This window comes from Miscanthus floridulus, chromosome 18 (assembly GCF_019320115.1).
Source record: "Miscanthus floridulus cultivar M001 chromosome 18, ASM1932011v1, whole genome shotgun sequence".
NCBI lineage: Eukaryota > Viridiplantae > Streptophyta > Magnoliopsida > Poales > Poaceae > Miscanthus > Miscanthus floridulus.
The window spans coordinates 34,764,058-34,785,604 of NC_089597.1; the positions used below are offsets into that span (position 1 = coordinate 34,764,058).

Here is a 21,547-nt window from a genome sequence, read left to right on the forward strand (position 1 = left end):
AGCGAGCTCCACCGAGCTCCGACCACGTCGACCGCGACCACGTCGACCACGTCCCGAGCAACTCCGCCGAGCTCCGACCACGTCGACCACGGACCACGTCGACCACGTCCCGAGCGGCTCCGCCGAGCTCCGACCACATCGACCACCAGACCACGTCGCAATAATGATCGCCGCGAAGAACGGCGCTACGACAATCGCGACCACTGTCATGACGACAAGTCGGAAAGCTCGAGGACCGGACAACTTCATCGCCACCGACCAGATTTCTATCTAAAGATAAGTACACTTCTAATATTTATATTTAATATAATTTTCATTACGACGTTTCTCCACAACGTCCTCGTCATGATTATTCTTCCAATAACGTTTGTCCATGTATACCATCTTAAATATAACATACAGCTATACTTAATGCAAATCCTCGACCAGTCATGTTGACGCTCGATGCCTCCAGAGACGGCCCTGTCTCCGGCTCCTCCCTACACGTGCACGAGCGTCCGCCCTCTGCGTTATGGGTGGTCGGCAGCGGCTCCTTAGCGACGCTTTGTTCTTCCTACACGTGTACGGGCTCCGCGCCCCGCGTTATGGTTAACGGGCTAGCTAGGGCTGGAGGCTCAGCTACATACTAACTGGTCGGACGATTTATATTAAGTATAAACACAAACTTCACATTAACACTGATGTTTACAAAGCACCAACTGCTTTATCACATCATGCTTCATTTGCAAATGACTGCTGAGCGTCATACGCTATTTCTTCACCGCTGATTTTTCTCCATAATTTATTATTTTGTACATCATGTACTACCTTTCTACATGTTTATATTGCAGTAATTTCGAGCTATGCTCGGGGACTTCGTCGCTCGCTTCTTGACCTACGCTCGGGGACTGCCTCGATCACTCTCCGACCACGGCTCGGGGACTTTGTCGCTCGCTCCTTGACCTGTGCTCGGGGACTGCCTCGATCACTCTCCGACCACGGCTCGGGGACTTCGTCGCTCGCTCCTCGACCTGTGCTCAGGGACTGCCTCGATCACTCTCCGACCACGGCTCGGGGACTTCGTCGCTCACTCCTCGACCTGTGCTCGGGGACTGCCTCGACCACTCTCCGACCATGGCTCGGGGACTGCCTCAACCACTCTCCGACCATGGCTCGGGGACTGCCTCGACCACTCTCCGACCACGGCTCGGGGACTTTGCGTCTCGGCTACATGCGACAGGCAACTCGCATACAGTTGGGGATATTTTTTCGCACTTAGACCTTACTACAAGGCTCATACCTCGCCTTCCAGCAAGCTCGGGGACTACATCGGTACGATGCACCTGCCGGTGCATCTCGTATCGCCTGTACGACGATTGGATTCTCAATTTAACTAGGAATTCCTTTTAGACCCTGGCACCACGTGACTACGTCACCTACTACCAGGCTCGGGGACTAAGTGGGCACACTTCACCTTGCGGTGAATGTGCTTGATCTGATGATCAAGGACGCTACGCTTTAAGACGCACTTACATTTCTTTTCAGAAATACAAGTGGGCACACTTCCCGGGACGGAAATCTTTTTCTTTCTTCTTAAGAGCACCATACATTCTTCGGACAACCTACTTCTCCGGCGACAACGGTGGTCGGAGATGTCAAGAACTCAAGCCTCACTGTTGGGAGAAGGTTGAAATGGCGTGTCGCTTCAGAATACATGGCGCTCGAGGACTAGCTGTGGGGGATATACCCCCGGGTACCACAAGATGGTACATGGGCCGCACCATCCGAGGTGGCCCAGCCCGTAAGATCAAGGCGTGCATAGCAAGATTACAAGTTGTACTAGATATTGTAATAGTACCAAATTGCATATTTTACTTGTAACCTTGTCTCTTCGGAGTATATAAGGAGAGACAAGGGTCCCCTAGAGGACAGGTTAATCTGTATACATCTCAATACAATACACCCAAGACACAGGACGTAGGGTATTACGTTGACCAGACGGCCCGAATCTGTCTAAATCGCTGTCTCTGCGCCTTGTGTCACCATCTGGTTCTTGATTACACGCATCGTCTACCGACAATCTACCACCACGGGCACCCCCTCGGTGGACTGCCGACCATATTTCGTCGACAGTGGCGCGTAGCCATGAGTCGCTTCGTGACGCTGAGTCTGAGGTCGTCGGCGACGGAAGCAGATCGCGATGCACAATGTCGAGGGATGCCGGCAAATCGATTTACCATATTTCGTCGACAGTGGAGCTCACCGTGAAATTTGCTTCAGCAGGAAGGACCAATGGGCCGCCATACCCGAGCCAGGGCGTTTTCCCCTGGTCCTCGATCCTTGTATCAACAAGGTACAATTCGACAGGGTACTGATCGACGGCGGCAGCTCCATTGATATACTATTCAAGAACAGCCTGCCCGCTCTGAAAATAGCCTAGGCGGACCTGAAGCCGTACGAGGCACAGTTCTAGGGCATTCTCCCCGGACAGAGCTCCACACCTCTCGGGCAGATCACGCTACCTGTGTAGTTTGGGACTCCGGACCACTTCCGCACCGACTACGTCAACTTCATGGTCGCTGATTTCGATGGCACCTACCATGCTATTCTTGGTCGACCGTCGCTCACCAAGTTTATGGCCATCCCTCATTACAGGTATCTGGTGCTCAAGATGCCTACTGAGAAAGGAGTTTTAACCCTCAGGGGCAACGTATACGCAGCTTATACCTGCGAGGACGACAGCTTCAAAATAGCAGAGGCCCATGACCTCTCTATTCGCATGGCCGAGACCATGCTCGACGCTAAGAAGACCCCGGCCGACCACTTGGAGATCCCAGAGCTCAAGGCTCCGCGCAAGAACATCAGATCCAAGGAGCACAAGACGATCCAGCTGGTCGAGGGCGATCCCAGCAAAACGGCCCTCATCGGGGCCGACCTGGATCCCAAATAGGAGGACGCGCTCGTCAGGTTCTTGAGGGGCAACGTGGATGTGTTTGCATGGAAACCTTCCGACATGCCCGGTGTACCTCGGGACTTGATTGAGCACTCCTTAAATGTCAACAGCAAAGCCAAACCAATCAAGCAGAAGCTACGACGGTTCGCTCGCGACAAAAAGGAGGCGATTAGGGTAGAAGTTACACGGCTTTTGGCAGCCGGATTTATCAAAGAAGTGTATCATCCGGAATGGTTAGCCAACCCGGTTCTTGTACGCAAAAAGAATAATGAATGGAGAATGTGCGTTGATTACACTGATCTCAACAAACACTGCCCTAAGGACCCCTTTGGCTTACCTCGCATAGACGAGGTCGTAGATTCAACCGCCGATTGCGAGCTGCTTTCCTTTCTCGATTGCTACTCTGGTTATCACCAGATCGCTCTCAAAAAGGACGACCAGATCAAGACATCTTTCATCACGCCTTTCGGCGCCTACTGCTACACGACTATGTCGTTCGGGCTCAAAAATGCCGGTGCTACCTACCAACGCGCTATACAGGCCTGCCTCAACGACGAGATAAAAGACGGCCTCGTCGAGGCTTACGTCGACGATGTAGTTGTCAAAACCAAGGAAGCACATACCCTTGTTGACAATCTGGAACGCACCTTCGCAGCCCTTAATACGTTCCAATGGAAATTAAACCCAAAAAAGTGCATCTTTGGTGTCCCTTCTAGCATATTGCTCGGCAACGTCGTCAGTTACGACGGCATACGCCCTAACCCGGAGAAAGTCAAAGCTGTCTTAGACATGAAGCCCCCAAAAAAGGTGAAGGATGTCCAGAAGCTCACCGGCTGCATGGCCGCTCTAAGCCGTTTCATATCAAGATTAGGAGAAAAAGGACTACCGTTCTTCAAACTGCTCAAATCGTCCGAAAAGTTTGAGTGGTCGGAGGAGACAGACACTGCCTTCACGCAGCTAAAACAATACCTCACGTCACCTCCGGTACTTACTGCTCCCAGAGAAGACGAAACTCTCCTACTTTACATTGCGGCAACCGATCGGGTGGTTTCCACTACAATGGTGGTCGAGCGCGACGAGCCGGGCCACGCCTACAAGGTACAGCGGCCAATTTATTTCATTAGTGAGGTACTCAACGAATCCAAGACCAGGTACCCACAGATTCAGAAACTGCTCTACGCCATACTGATAACATCCCGAAAGTTGAGACATTACTTCGACGGATATCGTGTGGTGGTCATGACCGAGTATCCTTTGGGGGACATCATTCGCAATAAGGATGCGAACGGGCGCATCATCAAATGGGCAATGGAGCTATGCCCCTTTTCCTTGGAATTCGCAAGCCGTACTACAATCAAGTCTCAGGCACTCGTCGATTTCATCGTCGAGTGGACAGACTTTAGCACGCCTGCCTCTCCGGGATCCGACGAATATTGGACGATGTACTTCGACGGTTCTCTCAACATTGACGATGCAGGAGCAGGAGTTCTTTTCGTATCACCATCCAAGGAGCAGCTCCGGTACGTCCTCAGGATTTATTTCCCAGCATCTAATAATGCCACCGAGTATGAAGCATGCCTGCATGGTCTACGTATTGCGGTTGAGCTTGGAGTTCAACGTCTCTATGTCTACGGAGATTCGGCTCTGGTCATCAACCAACTCAACAAAGACTGGGACACGACCAGTGAAAAGATGGACGCATATTGCAAATCGATAAGAAAGCTGGAAGGCAGGTTCTATGGCATCGAGTACATACATGTGGTCCGGGACAAGAACCAGGCAGCGGATGCGTTGTCAAAGTTAGGATCATCCCGAGCCAAAATCCCACATGGCGTATTCGTCCAAGACCTGCTCACGCCTTCCATTGAAGACGAAGATTCAACAACCGACAAAGTTTCAGACCAGCAATTAGTGGCTACGGTTCCGGCGCCGACCACAACCGAGCCGCTTCCGACCACTCATGAGCTGGACTGGAGAACGCCTTTCATCAAGTACTTGACAGATGGTAGCGGTTATGTCAATCGAACAGAAAATGAGCGCCTGATGCGTCGTAGTAAGCAGTATCTGCTCGTCGATGGCAAGTTATGGCACAAAAACGCTAAGGAGGAAATCTTGATGAAGTGTATAACCCAGGAGGAGGGCGAGCATCTCCTAGACCAAATCCACTCTGGCTCCTGCGGCAACCACGCGGCCTCAAGAACACTGGTCGGTAAGGCTTTCCGAGCAGGTTTCTATTGGCCGTCAGCAGTGGCCGACGTAGAGAAGCTAGTCCGTCGCTGCGAGGGTTGTCAGTTCTTCTCCAAGAGAATCCATGTACCAGCACATGAGATCCAGACGATTCCAGCCTCTTGGCCCTTCGCATGCTGGGGACTGGACATGATCGGGCCTTTCAAACCAGCTCCTGGGAAATTTACATGCGTCTTCGTGTTAATTGATAAGTTTTCTAAGTGGATAGAATACATGCCTCTGGTACAGGCATCTTCAGAGAAAGCTGTCACATTCCTCGACCAGGTCATCCACCGTTTCGGCGTGCCCAACAGCATCATTACTGATCTGGGAACTCAGTTCACCGAGAACGTTTTTTGGGACTTCTGCGATGAAAGGAGCATAGTTGTAAAATACGTCTTGGTGGCGCATCCTAGGGCTAACGGACAAGTCGAGCGGGCAAATGGCATGATCTTGGACGCATTGAAGAAGAGGATGTACAGAGAAAACGATAAAGCTCCTAGAAGATGGCTCAAGGAGTTACCAGCCATTGTCTGGGGCCTCCGAACTCAGCCCAGTCGTAACACCGGCGTCTCACCATACTTTATGGTTTACGGCGCTGAGGCAGTCCTCCCACCAGATATAGCTTTCAGATCAGCATGGGTAGAAAACTTCGACGAAGGCAAGGTCAACGAAGTACGGGAGCTAGAAGTTAACAGCGCAGAAGAGAAAAGGCTTGATTCTTGCGTACGCACGGCCAAATACCTTGCTGTTTTGCGCAGGTACTACAACAAGACCGTTAAAGAGCGTTTCTTCGTGGTCGGGGACCTAGTCCTGAAGTGGAAGACGAACCAGGCCGGTGTCCACAAACTCGCAACCCCATGGGAGGGACCCTTCATGATCAAGGAAGTCACACATCCAACGTCTTACAGGTTAGCTCATCTAGACGGCACGGACGTACCGAACTCATGGCACATCGACAAGCTTAGACGCTTCTATGCTTAACTACTGAGATATGTACTCTACTTGTATTTTCGATTTACTTTACTAAAGCAACTATGATTTCTCCGACCACTCTAATGTGTCACTCCGAATTTTATGGTTATTCTAACTTAAGCCAGTACAAGCCGACCACCACTCCTTCTACGGTTTTCGGAGCAGGCCCTATCTCTGGTTCCTCCCAACACGTGCACGGGATCCGCTCTCTACGTTGCGGGTGATCGGCAGGTCCCCCCTAGTTTGACTTGTCTGCGTCCACGTGTGCACAGGTCATAGTACCTCATACTCTGACCACATGCCAGACTAGGGCCGCACAAACTTTTCAGGATGACAAGTCGAGCAAAACGGTACAACTAAACAGAACATTAACACGTTCCCACTTAGTTACACCAACAAAAAATTTCAAGCTTAAAGTGCGTTTTGTATAAAACAAATAAGCTTATAATGATATACAGTTACGTTATTACAAGCTTGCCTGAAAAGGCTCAAGTTTACAATAACACAACTATGTCCTCCTTCTACAGCTCTAAGCCTATTACATTGGCTGGTCGGGGCGCATGGCATTTACTGCTCGCCGCCTCTGATACCCTACTCGAGTCTCAGGGACTCTAGAGCTAGTCAAGCTGAAGGGGATGGCCCCGCCGGTGCCTGGCTGGTCGAGACCGCAGGCTTCATTGGTTGGCTTGCAGCTGGTGGCATTTCCAGCTGGCTTGTTGATGGCATACCCTGCACAGGTGCTGTCCCACCTCCGCACAGGTTAATATCGCCAATTATCTTTGACGACAAGTCCAGCTGGGCCGTCCGAAGCTCTTCGGCCTTGTCTGGGTCTATCTCCTTCGGGTACCCAGCCTCCAAGCGTTTGAGATCGATCAGGGGGTAGTGAGCACGCACCATGCTTAGCACATGAGCACCCGTGTACTCACCCGCCTCCTTCACGAAGTCTTGGAACCATCCCCATGCTTGCTTGCATCTCTCGACCAGTCCGAGCTGAGGCGTCCTTAGCTCTTCCTCTGTGAGCGCTGGGTCGATAAGGTCGAGGACGGGCACAATGCCAGTTGCCATTTCTTGGCACCGCTTGCTCCACGTGTCCCGCTCCTCGGTGGCCTTAAGGCATTGTGCTTTCCAGTCGTCACGCTCCTTGATCACGGCCTCAAGGTGCCTCTTGGCATTGACTTTCAAAACTGAAAACAGTACAAGACATCAAACGTGATGACACGACAAGGCAATGTGGGCAATTAAATGAGAAAGGTGGTCTGGAGTGCTTACTTTTCAGGTCATCCTTCATTCTGTTAGTGTGGTCTTAGAGTTCCGACTGGCGGCGTGCCAGTTTCTTGTTGTCCTCCTTCAGGCGACCACATTCTGCAAGCGCACGACTGTTCTCCCCCTGGAGGCGGGTCACTTCAGCTTCTAAACCTACATTACAGCTATTACTGTCAAGAACAAAATAACACAAGTCCCGCACTTGTTATGATACGGTGAACACTTACCTGTTTTCTCCTGTTCTTTGTTTTTGAGCTGGCCGACCAGGTTTTGGTTCTGTGCTTCTCGGACTGTCCTCTCCTGGTCGGCGGCTTCAAGTTGGTGCCGTAGGCGTTCCACTTCAGCTGTCAGCTCCTTATTGGTCGTCGTGATTCCTTCTATCTGGTCGAAGCACCTTTTTCGATATCTGGCAGTTTTCATCAAGTCCTGCATTCAGACAAGCTATGTCAGACAGTTCGACTACACAACAGGGTCAAAGGACTCAAGCCAAATATACCTAGACTTCCGTCACCAGACGCTTGGCCGCCCGTTCGACTCTTAAGGTCTCTTCAACCTCTGGGATTTCCTCGTGCATGACCCATTCGTCGTTCCGATAGCGCGACACATATATATGTTGTCGCCTATCTTGGGGACGGCCCAGGACTTCTTCCACTTCTTCCTCTTCAGCCTCCTGTTCGGGAGGCGGCACTGGTCTGGAGTTCTCAGACTCCATGACCACCAGGGCTTTCCCACGGGCCGTCGCGTCGGCAACCATGTTCTGGGCAACTTCTGGCTGCTGCCCCTCGACTAGATCCAGCTTCCTTGGCGTCGTGGTATTCGCCTCAGCAGGTTTCGTGCTTGGAGCACTTGTATTCTGCTCGGTTGTCTTCCCGACCAGCTTCTCGGGGACTGGTGTCTGGTCGTCCGCCTGCTGAGGCTCAGGCGGAGTCCCTGCCTTGGGCTCCTCCACGGCTGGTTACTGAGCAGTTTGTCCTGTTGTTGTTGGTGAGGACGTTCCGCACCCAGTTAGCTGGTCGGGGCTTTCGGTGGAAGCCGATCTGATGAATTCAGAGACAAATTCAGAAGACAATAGCATCCAATGCAAAATGCAAAGCTTACATAAAAAATATAGATACTTACAGTTTCGACTTGCGGAAGGATGTGGCGAAGGAACGTCTCCTCGACCGCCCCTGCTCCGCTTGCTCGGCAGTTTCCACCGGGACTTGTTCAACCTCCGGTACGGGCGTCGGAGTATGATGTGGCATGTTTCCTTCATCTCTCCTCTGTGTCGCAGTGGTCGGTGCTGTGACCACTGCTGGCCCAGAGGAGCCCCCCTGCTCCGACGGTCCCACCTGCCTTCTCCTCTTTCGGGGGATGAGCCGAAAGATGTCCGCATCCTCTGCTTCGTCATCCGACAGGGGGAAGATGGCTTGACGTCGTTTGCTGGCAGCCGGACGCTTGCCAGCGGCTCTAGTCGAGGCGTCCTCTACGGTCTCGAGAACCGCCCAGTGAACGTCGTCGGTCCTGGCGCTGGTCTAGGCGGCTGGGCCGGTAGCTTGCGGCCATTCTACACCGGGGGGAGGCGACACGAACACTTCTGCTCGGTCACGGCCATTACACTGAGACACAAAATGAAGGAAAAGACAGTTATTTTCTTGATACAACATGACTCTACAGTTAAAAGGAGGCGTCATTTACCTTTGGGGGAGGACGAGCCAGCTTGAAGGCGTGCTCGATGGCGTTCAGTGCAACATAATTGGGATCGGCCAGGTTGAACAGCTCTCCAATCCTGGCCTTGATCTCCATTTTGTCGAGCGGCTCCTTCCTGGTCCTCGTTGGATCAGCGCCTCCTTGGTACTCGAAGCCAGGATGAATCCTTTTCTGGCAGGGTTGAATTCTTCGGCTGATGAAGTTACTGACCACGCTCGGGCCATCAAGCCTTCCCCATGGGATCATGCCGAGCAGTTCGGCGATCTGCTCCAAGTTTTCGGGCTTCTCCGACCAGCTACTTTTCTTCTCTGGAATCAGCCCCACATCGCACAGAGTGATGGTGTTCGGCTCTTCACGGATGTAGAACCATTTCTTGTACCACTCGTCCAATGAGGTGTTCCAGGGGCAGTGCAGGTATTGAGCCTTCATGCCGTCACGCAGGTTCAGGTAGACGCCTCCGGTGATCTTCGAGCCACCGCTTCCTTTCTTCCAAAGACAGAACAGGTGGCGAAAGAGGTCGAAATGGGGCTGGAAGCCACCATAAGCCTCGCAGAGATGGATGAAGGTAGAGACAAGAAGAATCGAGTTGGGATGCAGATTGCAAATCCCAATCTCGTAGTACAAGCAGAGACCCTGAAGGAAAGGGTGCACTGGAATCCCAAAACCCCGTTTGAAGAAGTCTTCAAAGACCACAATCTCACCTGGTTGTGGATCGGGGAAGCTTTCTCCTTCCGGCGCACGCCATCCCGCAAGTGCCTTGTTGTGGAGCACTCCCATGGCGACGAGGTCCTCGATGGTCTGCTCGTTGCTCCGCGACTTCCACCATTCCTTCACCATGACCCCGCCTTTCTTCTGGGCGTCTCTCTTCGCCATTAATTCGTCCTTACTAAGTGGGTGGATGCGGGAGACCAAGGGGATTGGCGATGATTTTTGGGGGAATAGGGTTTCGGTAGGAAGAAGAAGAAGGTTGTGGCGGCGGATGGCAATGGGGAACGGTGTGAGCAACTTACCAGATCTACATTATATAAAACAAAGAGCACCGTCATTTCGCCCGCCCGAGAATATTGGGAGTCGTGCGCACGCGCCGCAGACGGTTGTTCACACAACCTCGAAATCTGCGCCAATAAACGCACTCCTTCGTTAACAGTGTACGCGCCTCTTCGTTGATAGTGTAAGAGGGCCCACACTGACACACCTCAATACAGGTGTCAACCGACTGTTTACAAAAAAAAAAGACAGAATGACGTACTACACCTATTTACTTTTTTGACCAGACGTGTCAGACTGGACTTGGCAAAGAATAGAAAAATGAGTACACCAAATAATAGTACAAGCAGCGCAAGTGATCGTGGATTTGCCCAGACCACTACTATGCTTGGATACTTCCCAGACCACTTTTGTGCTCGGGGACTGCTCCGACCACGGCCGTGCCCGGGAACTACTATGACCACCGCCGTGCTCGGGGACTTTCCCGACCACTTCTTATAGTTTTGCTCTCCTCAGCTACATGTGATTTGTACTCACATACAGTTGAGAGACATTTATTTAGACCTTGCTACAAGGCTTATACTTCGCCTTCCAGCAAGCTCGGGGACTAAGTGGGCACACCTCACCTTGCGGTGAATGTGTTTGTTTAAATCGATCCCTGTGCTCTGAATTATTATAAGGATTATTAATATGCTCGGGGACTGCCCCGACAACTGCTTGAATAATGGTTCTCCTTGGCTACATGTGATTTATACTCACATACAGTTAAGAGACATTTCTTTAGACCTTGCTACAAGGCTCATACCTCGCCTTCCAGCAAGCTCGGGGACTACATCGGTACGATGCACCTGTTGGTGCATTTCGTATCGCCTGTACGACGATTGGGTTCTCAATTTAACTGGGAATTCTTTTTAGACCCTGGCACCACGTGCCTAAGTCACCTACTACCAGGCTCGGGGACTAAGTGGGCACACTTCACCTTGCGGTGAATGTGTTTGTTTTCCGACCCCTACGCTTCTGATGTTCAAGGACGTTATGCTTCAAGACCACTTACATTTCTTATCAGAAGTACAAGTGGGCACACTTCTCAGGACAAAAATCTTTTTCTTTTTTCTTAAAGAGCACCATACATTCTTCGGACAACCTACTTCTCCGGTGATGACGGTGGTCGGAGGCGTCAAGGATTCAAGCCTCGTTTGTCGGAGAAGGTTAAAATGGCGTGTCGCAGCATAATGCATGATGCTCGGGGACTAGCTGTGGGGGTATTAACCCCTATACCCTTACGGCTAAGCTTGGGCTGGCCCGGATCGATGGGTTCAGTCCACCCGAAAGGCGACGTGCGGCCCAGTTAACCTGATCGGAGTCCCGCACAAGGAATCAAGATGGATTTGGCGACCAAGCAGGATCCTGGTCGGTTAGAATAGGAATCCTTATCCGGCCGCATATGGCAATTATAACTGATGAGGATTAGTTTCCAGATCTGTAACCCTGCCCCCCGGACTATATAAGGCGGGCAGGGGACCCCTCTAAAAAACATCTCTCATTAACATACAGCAATAAAAATCAGACGTAGGACGTAGGTATTACGCCTTCTTGGCGGCCGAACCTGGATAAAACCTCGTGTCTGTCTTGCGTCACTGTCTTGTTTGGGGCTTGCGCATCTGTCTGCCGATAATCTACTACCTTGGGCATACCCCTAGGTAGACTGCCGACCATATTTCGTCGACATATAGTAGTGAGTGCGGTGCATAAGGCAGCATCAATGCACCCTTTTCTCCATTCTTTTTCTCCCAGTGGGCTTTAGACAGTTTTTAATCAGACACGAGCTGGTTGCGCTATTTGCTCAACGAAGAGTATTAAGATATTCTATGATTAGCGATAATTATGGGCTTATGTTCGGTTTTAACCGAAATAACCGCACCGAACCGAACTGAAATATCGGTTTGTTCGGTTGTCGGTTCGGTTTATGGTTTTACACTGTTCGGTGTTCGGCTTCGGCTTTGGTTTTCTACTCAAACCGAACCGACGAGCCGAACAAACCGAAGTGCATGCTACAGACCAGAAAACTGGAAACACCTCCGTCGCCTCACGCCCTCAGTCCCTCACGCACGGCCCATAGTTCCACGGCCCATCAAGACGCAGAGGAAACCCCCATCCCGTAGCTCAGCGTGCAGAGGCAGCGCCGCAGCCGCTCATCCCGCTCGCTCGAACGCTCGCCATTCCCTAACCCTAAATCATCGAGGGGCGACGCCGGCGAACGGCCCCAGCAGAGCATGGTGGCGGGCGGCGGGCGACTGGAGCAGGTCACGGCGAGCCAGCAAGGAGAAGGGAGGCAGGAGGTGGAAGGCTGAGAGAGTAGTCGCAGGGACCAGGGAGGAGGCGCGGCAGGCCCCCGTCAACACCCTCATGAAGTTCTCCGACCAAGACAACGGCGGCGTGGACGGAGCAGTCCTCCAATGTAAGTTTAGATCGAGCTTCAATTCTTCTTCTGGTCTTCTCCTCTTCTCCTTGCTATTGTTAATTCCTGATTTGAAACATTTCGTTTCTAGATGGGGGACACAGATGAAACTGTTGCTTGTGAGATTAATCAGACTCAAACTCAAGAAACTGAAGCTAGAGCGTCAACGACTGGAGTGGTAGATGCAAGCAAGGAGCAGCAGGAGAGCAAGGATGGAGAGAAAGCGGATGAAGAATCCAGGAAAAGGAAACCCATGGCTCTAAGATCTGATGTATGGGATAGTTTCAGCAAGGTCAAACTTGATAATAGGGAAGAGAGAGCCAAGTGCAAGTGGTGTCAAAAGCTGTTTCATTGTGGCTCAAGATCAAATGGTACATCATCCTTGAAAGCTCATCTGAAGATTTGCAAAAAGAATCCAAACAAACCAGTAGTTGATAATCAAGCAACTTTGCAATTGACACCATGTGCTGGCACTAGTAGTATGGGTATTGTAACCACTTGGAAATTTGATCCTGATAAACTTAGAAGGATTTTTGCTGAGACGATAATTGAAGATGAACAACCATTTGTGTTATCTGAACGTTCTGGTCTTAGGAAATTAATGGCAGAAGCATGTCCACGGTTTATTCTGCCATCTAGAAGAACAATCACTAGAGCTTGTGTTAAAGTATATGAAGATGAGAAAGAAAAGCTTAAGAAATTTTTTAAGGAAAATTGTGAAAGAGTTTGCCTCACAACTGACACATGGACTGCAAAGAATAGCCAAAACTACATGTGTGTTATAGCCTATTTTATTGACAATGACTGGAACCTAAGGAAGAAAATTATTGGTTTTTTCTTGGTTAAGGGCCATAGAGGGGAGGACATTGGGAAATCATTAGAGAATTGTTTGGCTGAGTGGGGCATTGACAAGGTTTTCACAATAACAGTAGACAATGCTAGTGCAAACAATAACGCAATTAAGTATGTGAGGCGGATCTTGAATGAGTCAGAAGGTTGTTTTGCTGAAGGAGAGTACCTGCATATGCGATGTGCTGCTCACATTATCAACCTAATAGTAGGTGATGGGTTGAAGGAAATTGATATATCAATTCAGGGGTTTCGTGCTGCTGTTAAGTTTATCAGGTGTGGAACATCTAGGTTGGTAAAATTTAAGAAATGTGCTGAGTTAGCCAAGGTACAGAGCAAAGCATTTCTTAACTTAGATATTTGCACTAGATGGAACTCAACCTACCTTATGTTAAATGCTGCACAGAAGTACCAAAAAGCATTTGAAAGATATAGTGATGAAGACCCATACTACAGATTAGAATTAGAAGGAGAGAATGGTCCAGGGGTACCAACAAAAACAGATTGGGAGAAGGCTAGGAAGATGGCTGATTTTCTTGAACACTTTTATGACCTCACTCTCCGTGTTTCTGTATAAAGTCGTCCAACATCTCACACTTATTTTCATGAGATTGCTGATGTATTACTTCTGCTGAGAGAATGGTGTCATAGTGAAGACAACCTGTGTAAGGAAATGGGTATGAGAATGTTAGTGAAGTACTACAAGTACTGGGGAGATAAGTATGGTGAGAGGTTGGGAGACAGAGAGGAGAGAGGAGAGAAAGATAAGGGGGATCGGCTACTCAACTTCATTGTTTTCTTCTGTGTTGCTAGATCCTAGATACAAACTTTCAAAATGCATTAGAATAGGAATTAAGGTAATGTTTGGGGATACAATAGGAGAAAAGTTGTGGGATACAGTGAACACTTATTTTCGTGCTTTGTTTGAAGAGTACAAGGAAATGTATGCCCCAAAAGATAAGGCACCACAACCTACTGAATCTGAATCAGCTGAAACCAGCACAAGAGTGAGTAGGTGGATGTCAGTAATTACTGAGTAGATTAACAGTGAGGGTGGAACTGTCAAATCTGAGGTAGACAAGTATCTATTAGAAGATAATGAGCCGAACACAAAAGGATTTGACATTCTAAAGTGGTGGAAGGCCAATTCAACAAGATTCCCAATATTATCTAGAATGGCCCTGATCTGTTGGCGATTCCTATCACCTCAGTTGCCTCTCAGTCAGCCTTCAGTGCTGGTGGCCAAACTCTTGATGACTTTAGGACCTCACTAACCCCAAAAATGGTTGAGCACCTCGTTTGTGCAAATGATTGGCTTTGTGGAGGAAACTATGTTAGTGTTGAAGAGGACAGCGAACAAATGTTTTTGCTTGAGGAAGGTAACATATTAAATTATTAGTTGCTTCTAATGTGCTTCATGATTCATACACTGTACTAACTTAGATCATCTATTCTTTATTTATTTTAGAACTTGGTGGCCTGTCCATTTCTAACGAAGCTACTACAGCTACTGAGTCCTGATCACTTGATAAAAAGGTAAATTTATATTGTAGGTTTTGTACATAAGTACATTCATCTGTTTAATATTTCTTGGACTGCTGAGATTCACTAACTGAGATCACTTGATGGCTGCAGGACTGCTGATGCTCCAGTACTTGCCCACTCGCCACTTGGTGTCTTGGTGTATGGAATGGATCCTGGCATATGATGCTACTGCTGGCCTGCGGCTACTTCTCTATTTGAATAATGAAGAACTCTTGAATCTATGTAATTCTGTACTGTTGTCTTGAGGCTTGTAAGCTTGTTGATTTGTTGAATTTATGTAAGTTTCGGTTATTTCGGTTAAAACCGAAAACCGAATAGAAAAAACCGAAACTGAATTCTGTGGTTTTCAGTTTTCTGGAGAACCGATCGGGGGCCGAAGTCTGAAAACCGAAGTTTTAGATAACCGAATTAACCGAACCAAATTATCGGTTAAAACCGAACCCCAGAGTGAAGCCCAACACTCTCATGATTCACACCCACCGGCACCTTCCCTCCCCTCCTGAGTTTTTTTTTTTCCCGGCCTGACAGCAGTGGCGACAGCCTAGCAGCGCCGGAGCACGACCCCGACCTTCCAGTGAACCAGCCAGGATAATGAAGAACATGGCAGATTTAAGGTAGGGCGGCTGCCACACGTAGCCCTACTGAGAGCTCCGCCACTGTTAGTAGCAGCGTGAGGCGCGCGGTCTGGCGGCTCAGCGGACTCAACGGGCCGTCAGGCCGGCCGGCCCGACACAATTAAGCTAGTGCCTGGGCCGAAGGCACAACCTATGGGCCTGCATGGCATAGCATGAAAGGGTCATCAGGTCGTGCCGGCCCAAAAGTGGTCTGGTCGTGCCTTCATCGGGCCCGTTCCGTATCAGTCCGAGCGGCTCGTTTAGCCATCTATAATTGTGGCATATGCATATGCATGATCATTCCTAAAAAAATGATCATGAAGTCCTCCGGACCTCCAAATGTGACGATCCAAACTGTTTCTTGATCGCCTGAGACCGGGAATGTTGTCATGATGTTCTTTTTACGCCTAGGCCACTTTTGGTCGTCAACAACACTCAACACTAGGTCGGTGAACCCAAAGTTCTACTAGTTTGCGGTAAACCCTAAACCAGCACCCTAAAGAAAAGGTTGTCAAGGATCGCGGGCGTAATAAGAAAAAAAAAGTGACTTGTTGTCTCGAACAGATCCCTAGGCGGAACGAAGTAGGATCACGATTTCGGCTTCAGTTTCATGGCTCAAAAAAGTAGAGTACGTACTACAAGCTAGCGAGTCTTTCGGACGTCCGTTCCCTGCTAAACCCACGCACGGGCCCAAGAAGCGCGCAGTCACGCCGTGCGGGATACCATGGAGCATGGACTACGGCCTCGTGCATGCGTGGGATGCCGATCCCATCACGCTGCCGTCAGCTCTGTGGCCTTGCCTTGAACCCGGGCTGGCGGCCCAGCCAACCACCGTATTAAAGCGACCGTCGCAGGGGGCTAGCACGGCGATGTGTGTGCCAGTGCCAGTGCCACCCACTTACGACTGCGCGCACTTGAATCGCCCGTCCGCCGCGTCCAAATCGCCAAATCGGCCGCCACCGCCTGCCGTGCCGCCGTGGCGACGGACGCCGCCGCGCGCGGGCGCGGCAGCTAGAGGACGTGCCACCTGCACCTGCCTGTCACAGCGCGCCTCACAGGTCGGTTTCTTGACGATAAGAGGCAGGCGCGCGCCGGCCCGGGCCGCCGCCGTTGCTACCGATGAACGACAGCGACGAGACAGGCTGAGGGCAAGCAAGCCGAACAACCAGTCTACCGGTGCTCCAGCAATAGCATCACCCGGAAAAGGAATCAGGGGGGGCCATCAGCCCATGAACACACATGCATCTCACAGCTTTTTACCATAACTTGTTTCTTTTTCCTTTCTATTTATAATCGAAATGAATGTTCATTGAAGGCTTTACATTAATGGAGAGAAGTCAATACCCGAACCATTCATCCTCTGCTGCGGCACCAACGACAATGGCGACATGACAAGGATGGGCATGCAAGTTACTCCAAGGAAAAGGAAGAAGGAACTGTGGTGTGGCGAGGAAAAAATGGCTGCAGCGAGAGGAAAGGGAAATGGTAGCATGGTGCGTTCTTGACTCCCTCAGTCTCATAAAGCCTTCGATGGATCGATCTTTGGCGCACGAACGAATGCCTAAGGAAGAAAGAAGGAAAAAAGGGGGAAAACTTGGCGAATCCTGATGCGAATTTTAAGCAAAGGAAGGAAAACGACACTGAATCTAAAGGAAGAAAGCTGTTATGGTAGTGGTGGTGATGGATCATGGATAGGTTGATGGAGAGCGAGAGAGTTGCGTCAGCTTCGGGAGCAGCGGCAGGTGGACTCCATGAATGCGAGCATTCAACGGGCCAACCAACTCTCCTCAGTCACTGTGGCGGCGGAGGAGGGTGGCGGGGATGAGGCGGGGCGGGGCGAGGCGGCGGCGGCGGCGGCGGTGGAGAGAGACGATCAAGGGCCGGCGCAGTTGAGCGCGGCCTTGATCTGCTGGACGGTGGTGCCGATGAGGCTGTTGACGGTGGCGACGGACTCGGCGTTGAGCCTGGACGACGGCAGGTTGCTGACGAGGATCTGGAACGCGACGGTGACCACGCAGCCCGGCGGCGGCGCGAGCGGGACGACGGCGCTGCTGGACGCGCCCGCGCCGGACCCGGGGCGTCCGTCGGGCAGGATGGCGAAGCCCGATGGCAGCAGCGGGATGCCCGACGTGTCCTCGCCGCTCATCACCACGTTCGCCGCCGGGATGTCGATCGGCGAGTACACCACCAGCGCCCCGGACGCGTCCGTGCAGCTCTCCTGGAGGATCAGCATGCTGTTCTGGTTCGCGTTCAGCCCCTGCATGCGACGTCGCACACGCCATCGTCAATTCATCATCATCACCATCGTCAAGATCGCCAACGACAGACACGTCGTCGACGGGGGATTAATTCAACAAGCACATCACAAGGCGCGTTTAATGGACGACGACGGAGGAGCAAGAGATGATTGATTGGTTGCTCACTCTCAGCAGGGAGATGCAGTTGCCGGGGTTGGAGCCGCTGGGGATGCGCGACACCTCCTGAACCTGATTGCCGTGCGACAGGACGTCCCACTGCAATGGCAAGGCAGCAAACCATTCAAGGCGTGAGCGTTAAATGACGAGCGCGATGCATGCGGCCTCGGGTGCCGGGTGGTGGGGGTGTCGTGGTGCGGTGTGTGCCGGACGGAAGGGCGCGTACCTGGGATCGCGCGTTCTCGTCGCGGACGAAGGCGAACACGTGGTCGCCGGGGACGGGCAGCCAGATGGAGGTGGCGGCGCTGAGGACGACGCCGTTGGGCTGGCCGGAGTCGGTGCTGCGGTGCGTGGAGACTCGGACGCTCACGTCCGTGGTGCCGGAGAGCAGCGTCCACCGCTGCAGCGGCGACGAGCTCAGGCTAGCGCAGAAGCTGCTCACCATCCGCTGCGACAGCTTCATCATGCTCCGCTTCCCCTCCGGCGTCACTGCCAATCGCAAGAAACCAGGAAAACCCTCACATTCTAATAATTCTATCCACAGAACTGCTAGCGTGGATGGACAGTGCGGTGCGCAGCATACCTCCGGCGATGTCGTGGTGCGGCACGCCGAGGGTGGCCAGGGCCGCGAACCGCTCGCACGCACGCTGCAGCGCGGCGAGCCAGCGGTGCGCCCCGAACGCGGCGCCGCTCAGCACGAGGTTGCGGTAGAGGATGTTGATCGGGAGCATCTGCTCGATCTCCATGTGTTCGACCCAGGTCACCTGCAGCACACATGACATGAACGTGTCAGGTCAGGCCAGGGGCACCAACCATTGTAGTGTAGCACTAGCACAGAGCAATGCACGTGCACGTGGAGCACAGCCTGCACAGGGGCATGAGCTGCTCGCGTCGCGTCGCGTCGATCACCTTGGAGTAGCCATTTGACATGTCGGCGATGAGGCACCCCGACGGCATGCGACGGGAGCGGGACGGTATGCCGTAGTGGGCGTCGCGCTGCCCGTCCAGGGAGACGTCGGCGACGGCCCACAGCCCCTGCTCGATCTGCTTGCAGTAGCGGAGGAAGCTCAGCTCGCGAGTCGGGACGACCGGCGTCATGATGTGCAGCTCCTCGTACATCTGCGCGACGACACGGCGCCAGCCATTAGTTTTCCTTCCAGTGATCACATATTCACACGACGAGAAGGCACAGCATTGTTTCCAATGCAGAGATTCGACGGCATTACCATGATCAAGGAGTCGCTCCTCCCGCCCAAGCCGTTCACGAGAACATCGACGGTCTGCGCCTTGGACACGATGCCGGGGAAGAACTCCATCCACTTGTTCTGCAACAACAACAACGACATCGATCAGCCATCGCCATGGGCGCGAGGCGCTGGAAGACGAAGGGAAAGGAAGGAATGCGCAAGTGTACCGTGTCCATGAAGACGTCGACGAGCGCGACGGCGCTCATGAACACGAGGCCCGAGTCCCTGGACCCCTCGACGTTCATGTCCGGAGGGCGGAACGCGCCGCCGGGCTTGGCGAAGAGGCTATCGTAGGTGGCGACGTTGAGCACCTCCCTGGCGTCCCCGGGCATGCCCTTGACCCAGATTTGGTCGCCGGCCTGGGCGAGCCGGATGAGCTCGTCCATGGCGCGCGTCGCCATGTCCACCATCATGGGGCGCTCCATTTCCGTCACGGGCGCTGGCATCTGGTACGGCATCCCGGACGAGCAGCCGCTGAGGAGGTCCAGGTCCAGCGACGGCCCGCCGAGGGGGGCCTGTTGCCCGGGCATCCCGCCCATGGACAGGTCCAGCGACGACACCGACATGGTCGGCACCGGCGGCATCTGCGTGAACGGCCGGCCGAGGTACTTGGACGTCATGCTCGACACCCGGTCCAGCTGCAGGTCGGCAGGCAGGCATCATTCAGAGACAGACGTACAGTACAGAAATACACGGGGACGGACAGACCGGCGAGGACGTCGCCGGAAACAGCGCGTTGTTGGTCAACTCATGATTTACCTCTTCTTTCAGGCGGGCGTTCTCCATGCGCAGCTTCTGCTCGTCGAAGTAGTCCTCGGCGACGGGCGGGCCGCCGCAGTTGGGGCAGACGACGTTCTTGAGCGCCTCGCGCATGGTGATGTTCTCGCACCGGATCTTGTCGTTCTCCGCGCGGAGGAAGCAGTTGTCCGCGCGCTCGTGCTGCGCCTGCAACTCGCACAAGCACACAGGAGCGTCGTCATCCATCAAGAACCCGTGGAAAACAAGCCGACAGAAGGTCGAGAAGAAACACAGCGACCTCGTGAATGGAAGAAGAAAAAAAAACAAAGGAACTGGGACACTTTACCTTCATCTGGGTGCGGCGGTTCTGGAACCAGAACTTGATCTGGCGCGGCTCCAGGCCGAGCTCCCGGCTGAGCGCGGCGCGCTGGTTCTCGTCGGGGTGCGGGCACTCCTTGAACATCCTGCAGTCACCGGCGAACACGCACCATTACATTCCTCTCCGTCAACCATCACGAAGACGACCACGGCCGGACACGATGAAGAAACAGCAAAAGAAATGGAAACAAAACGAAACAAGAGAGAATCGTACGCTTCGAGCTGCTGAATCTGGCGCGGGGTGTGGCGGTGGTAGCGCCTCTGCTGGCGCTGGCTGTCGGAGCCCTCAGGTTCGTCGCCGAAATCCATTGCCGGAGGCTAGCGACCCACCTACTACTACCAACCTTTTCTTCTCCCTCTTGCTCGCTCGCTCGCTCGCTCTCCCTCGCTCTACAGCTGTAGGCGAAGGAGGAGGAGAGATCTCTGTACTGTGCTGCTGCAGTGCCTTCTGTGGCCTGCCCCCTGGCTCCTATTTATACACGACGATGAGCAGGCCGGGCAAGACAGCGCCGGGGTGGTAGCCGCCTTCCAACTCGAGATGAGCGCTGCAGAATAGGAAGGGTCTCGTGAAACCTTGGATCCAGCCATGCTTCACGCCATTTCCCCCACCTCCGCTAGCTTCCACCTGGTTTCCTTCCTTGCCTTGCTAGCGCTTATCCCTCCCTCTCTCTCTCTCTCTCTCTATCTCTCTATCTCTATCCCTATTCCACGGCAACCGTTACACTTGCTCGCGCTCGCCGTCTCTCTCTCTCTCTCTCCTCCGGTCCTCGCCGGCCCGCTCCTTGGTCTATGAACTGCTGCTGCCTGCCAATCTTTCTTCCTCCTGCTCTGGCAGGAGAGGGAGGGTGGTGTGAGGAAGCAGGAGCAGTAGTAACCGGTGCGAGCGAATTAAGGGCCGAGGTTTTTAAGCAGGGCAGAGCGCCCGGCGAGGCCATGACTACTCCCTTTCTCTCTCTACAGTCCCTCTGTTGGGTTTGGATGGGAACAGCTGGAGCCATTTAAGGCCAAACGGGTCGGGTCTGCATGCTGCATTTCCTCATCAGATCCCCCCCTCCCACTCCACCCGCAGACCCCTCTCCACGGCTGAATAAATGATAAATTTGTTTTCTTTTTTATTTATTTTTCAAAAAAAAACATATAAATATTTGACGACTTGTTTACATGGAATATATATGTGTAGTGTAGTATGTGTCTGCTCTTATACTTAATTGCTATTCTTACTGAATTTGGAG

At 52.3% G+C, this 21,547-nt stretch overlaps 1 protein-coding gene and 1 pseudogene across 1 annotated transcript; one reads left to right on the forward strand and one right to left on the reverse strand.

Moving 5' to 3' along the window:
* Positions 1–12,621: 12,621 nt before the first annotated feature.
* On the forward strand, positions 12,622–14,900 carry LOC136523640 (zinc finger BED domain-containing protein RICESLEEPER 2-like; annotated as a pseudogene).
* A 1,891-nt stretch (positions 14,901–16,791) lies between these two features.
* On the reverse strand, positions 16,792–21,257 carry LOC136521805 (homeobox-leucine zipper protein ROC8-like). Its single transcript, XM_066515572.1, has 10 exons — positions 20,530–21,257; positions 20,284–20,401; positions 19,959–20,144; positions 19,367–19,837; positions 19,179–19,277; positions 18,862–19,071; positions 18,536–18,716; positions 18,179–18,441; positions 17,962–18,051; positions 16,792–17,795 (listed from the first exon to the last, which is right to left on the reverse strand). Exons 1-10 carry the CDS (start codon positions 20,622–20,624, stop codon positions 17,412–17,414), a joined length of 2,097 nt encoding a protein of 698 aa, XP_066371669.1. The 5' UTR covers positions 20,625–21,257; the 3' UTR covers positions 16,792–17,411.
* Between the last annotated feature and the right edge of the window lie 290 nt (positions 21,258–21,547).

Bases quoted from the DNA above. Each gene is read 5' to 3' on its own strand.
- LOC136521805 (XM_066515572.1), bottom strand. From the start codon at position 20,624: ATGGATTTCGGCGACGAACCTGAGGGCTCCGACAGCCAGCGCCAGCAG. The intron at 20,145-20,283 runs GTAAAGTGTCCC...TGCGAGTTGCAG, and splicing joins ACCGCCGCACCCAGATGAAG to GCGCAGCACGAGCGCGCGGA. The intron at 18,052-18,178 runs GTACGCGCCCTT...TTGCCATTGCAG, and splicing joins ACGAGAACGCGCGATCCCAG to TGGGACGTCCTGTCGCACGG.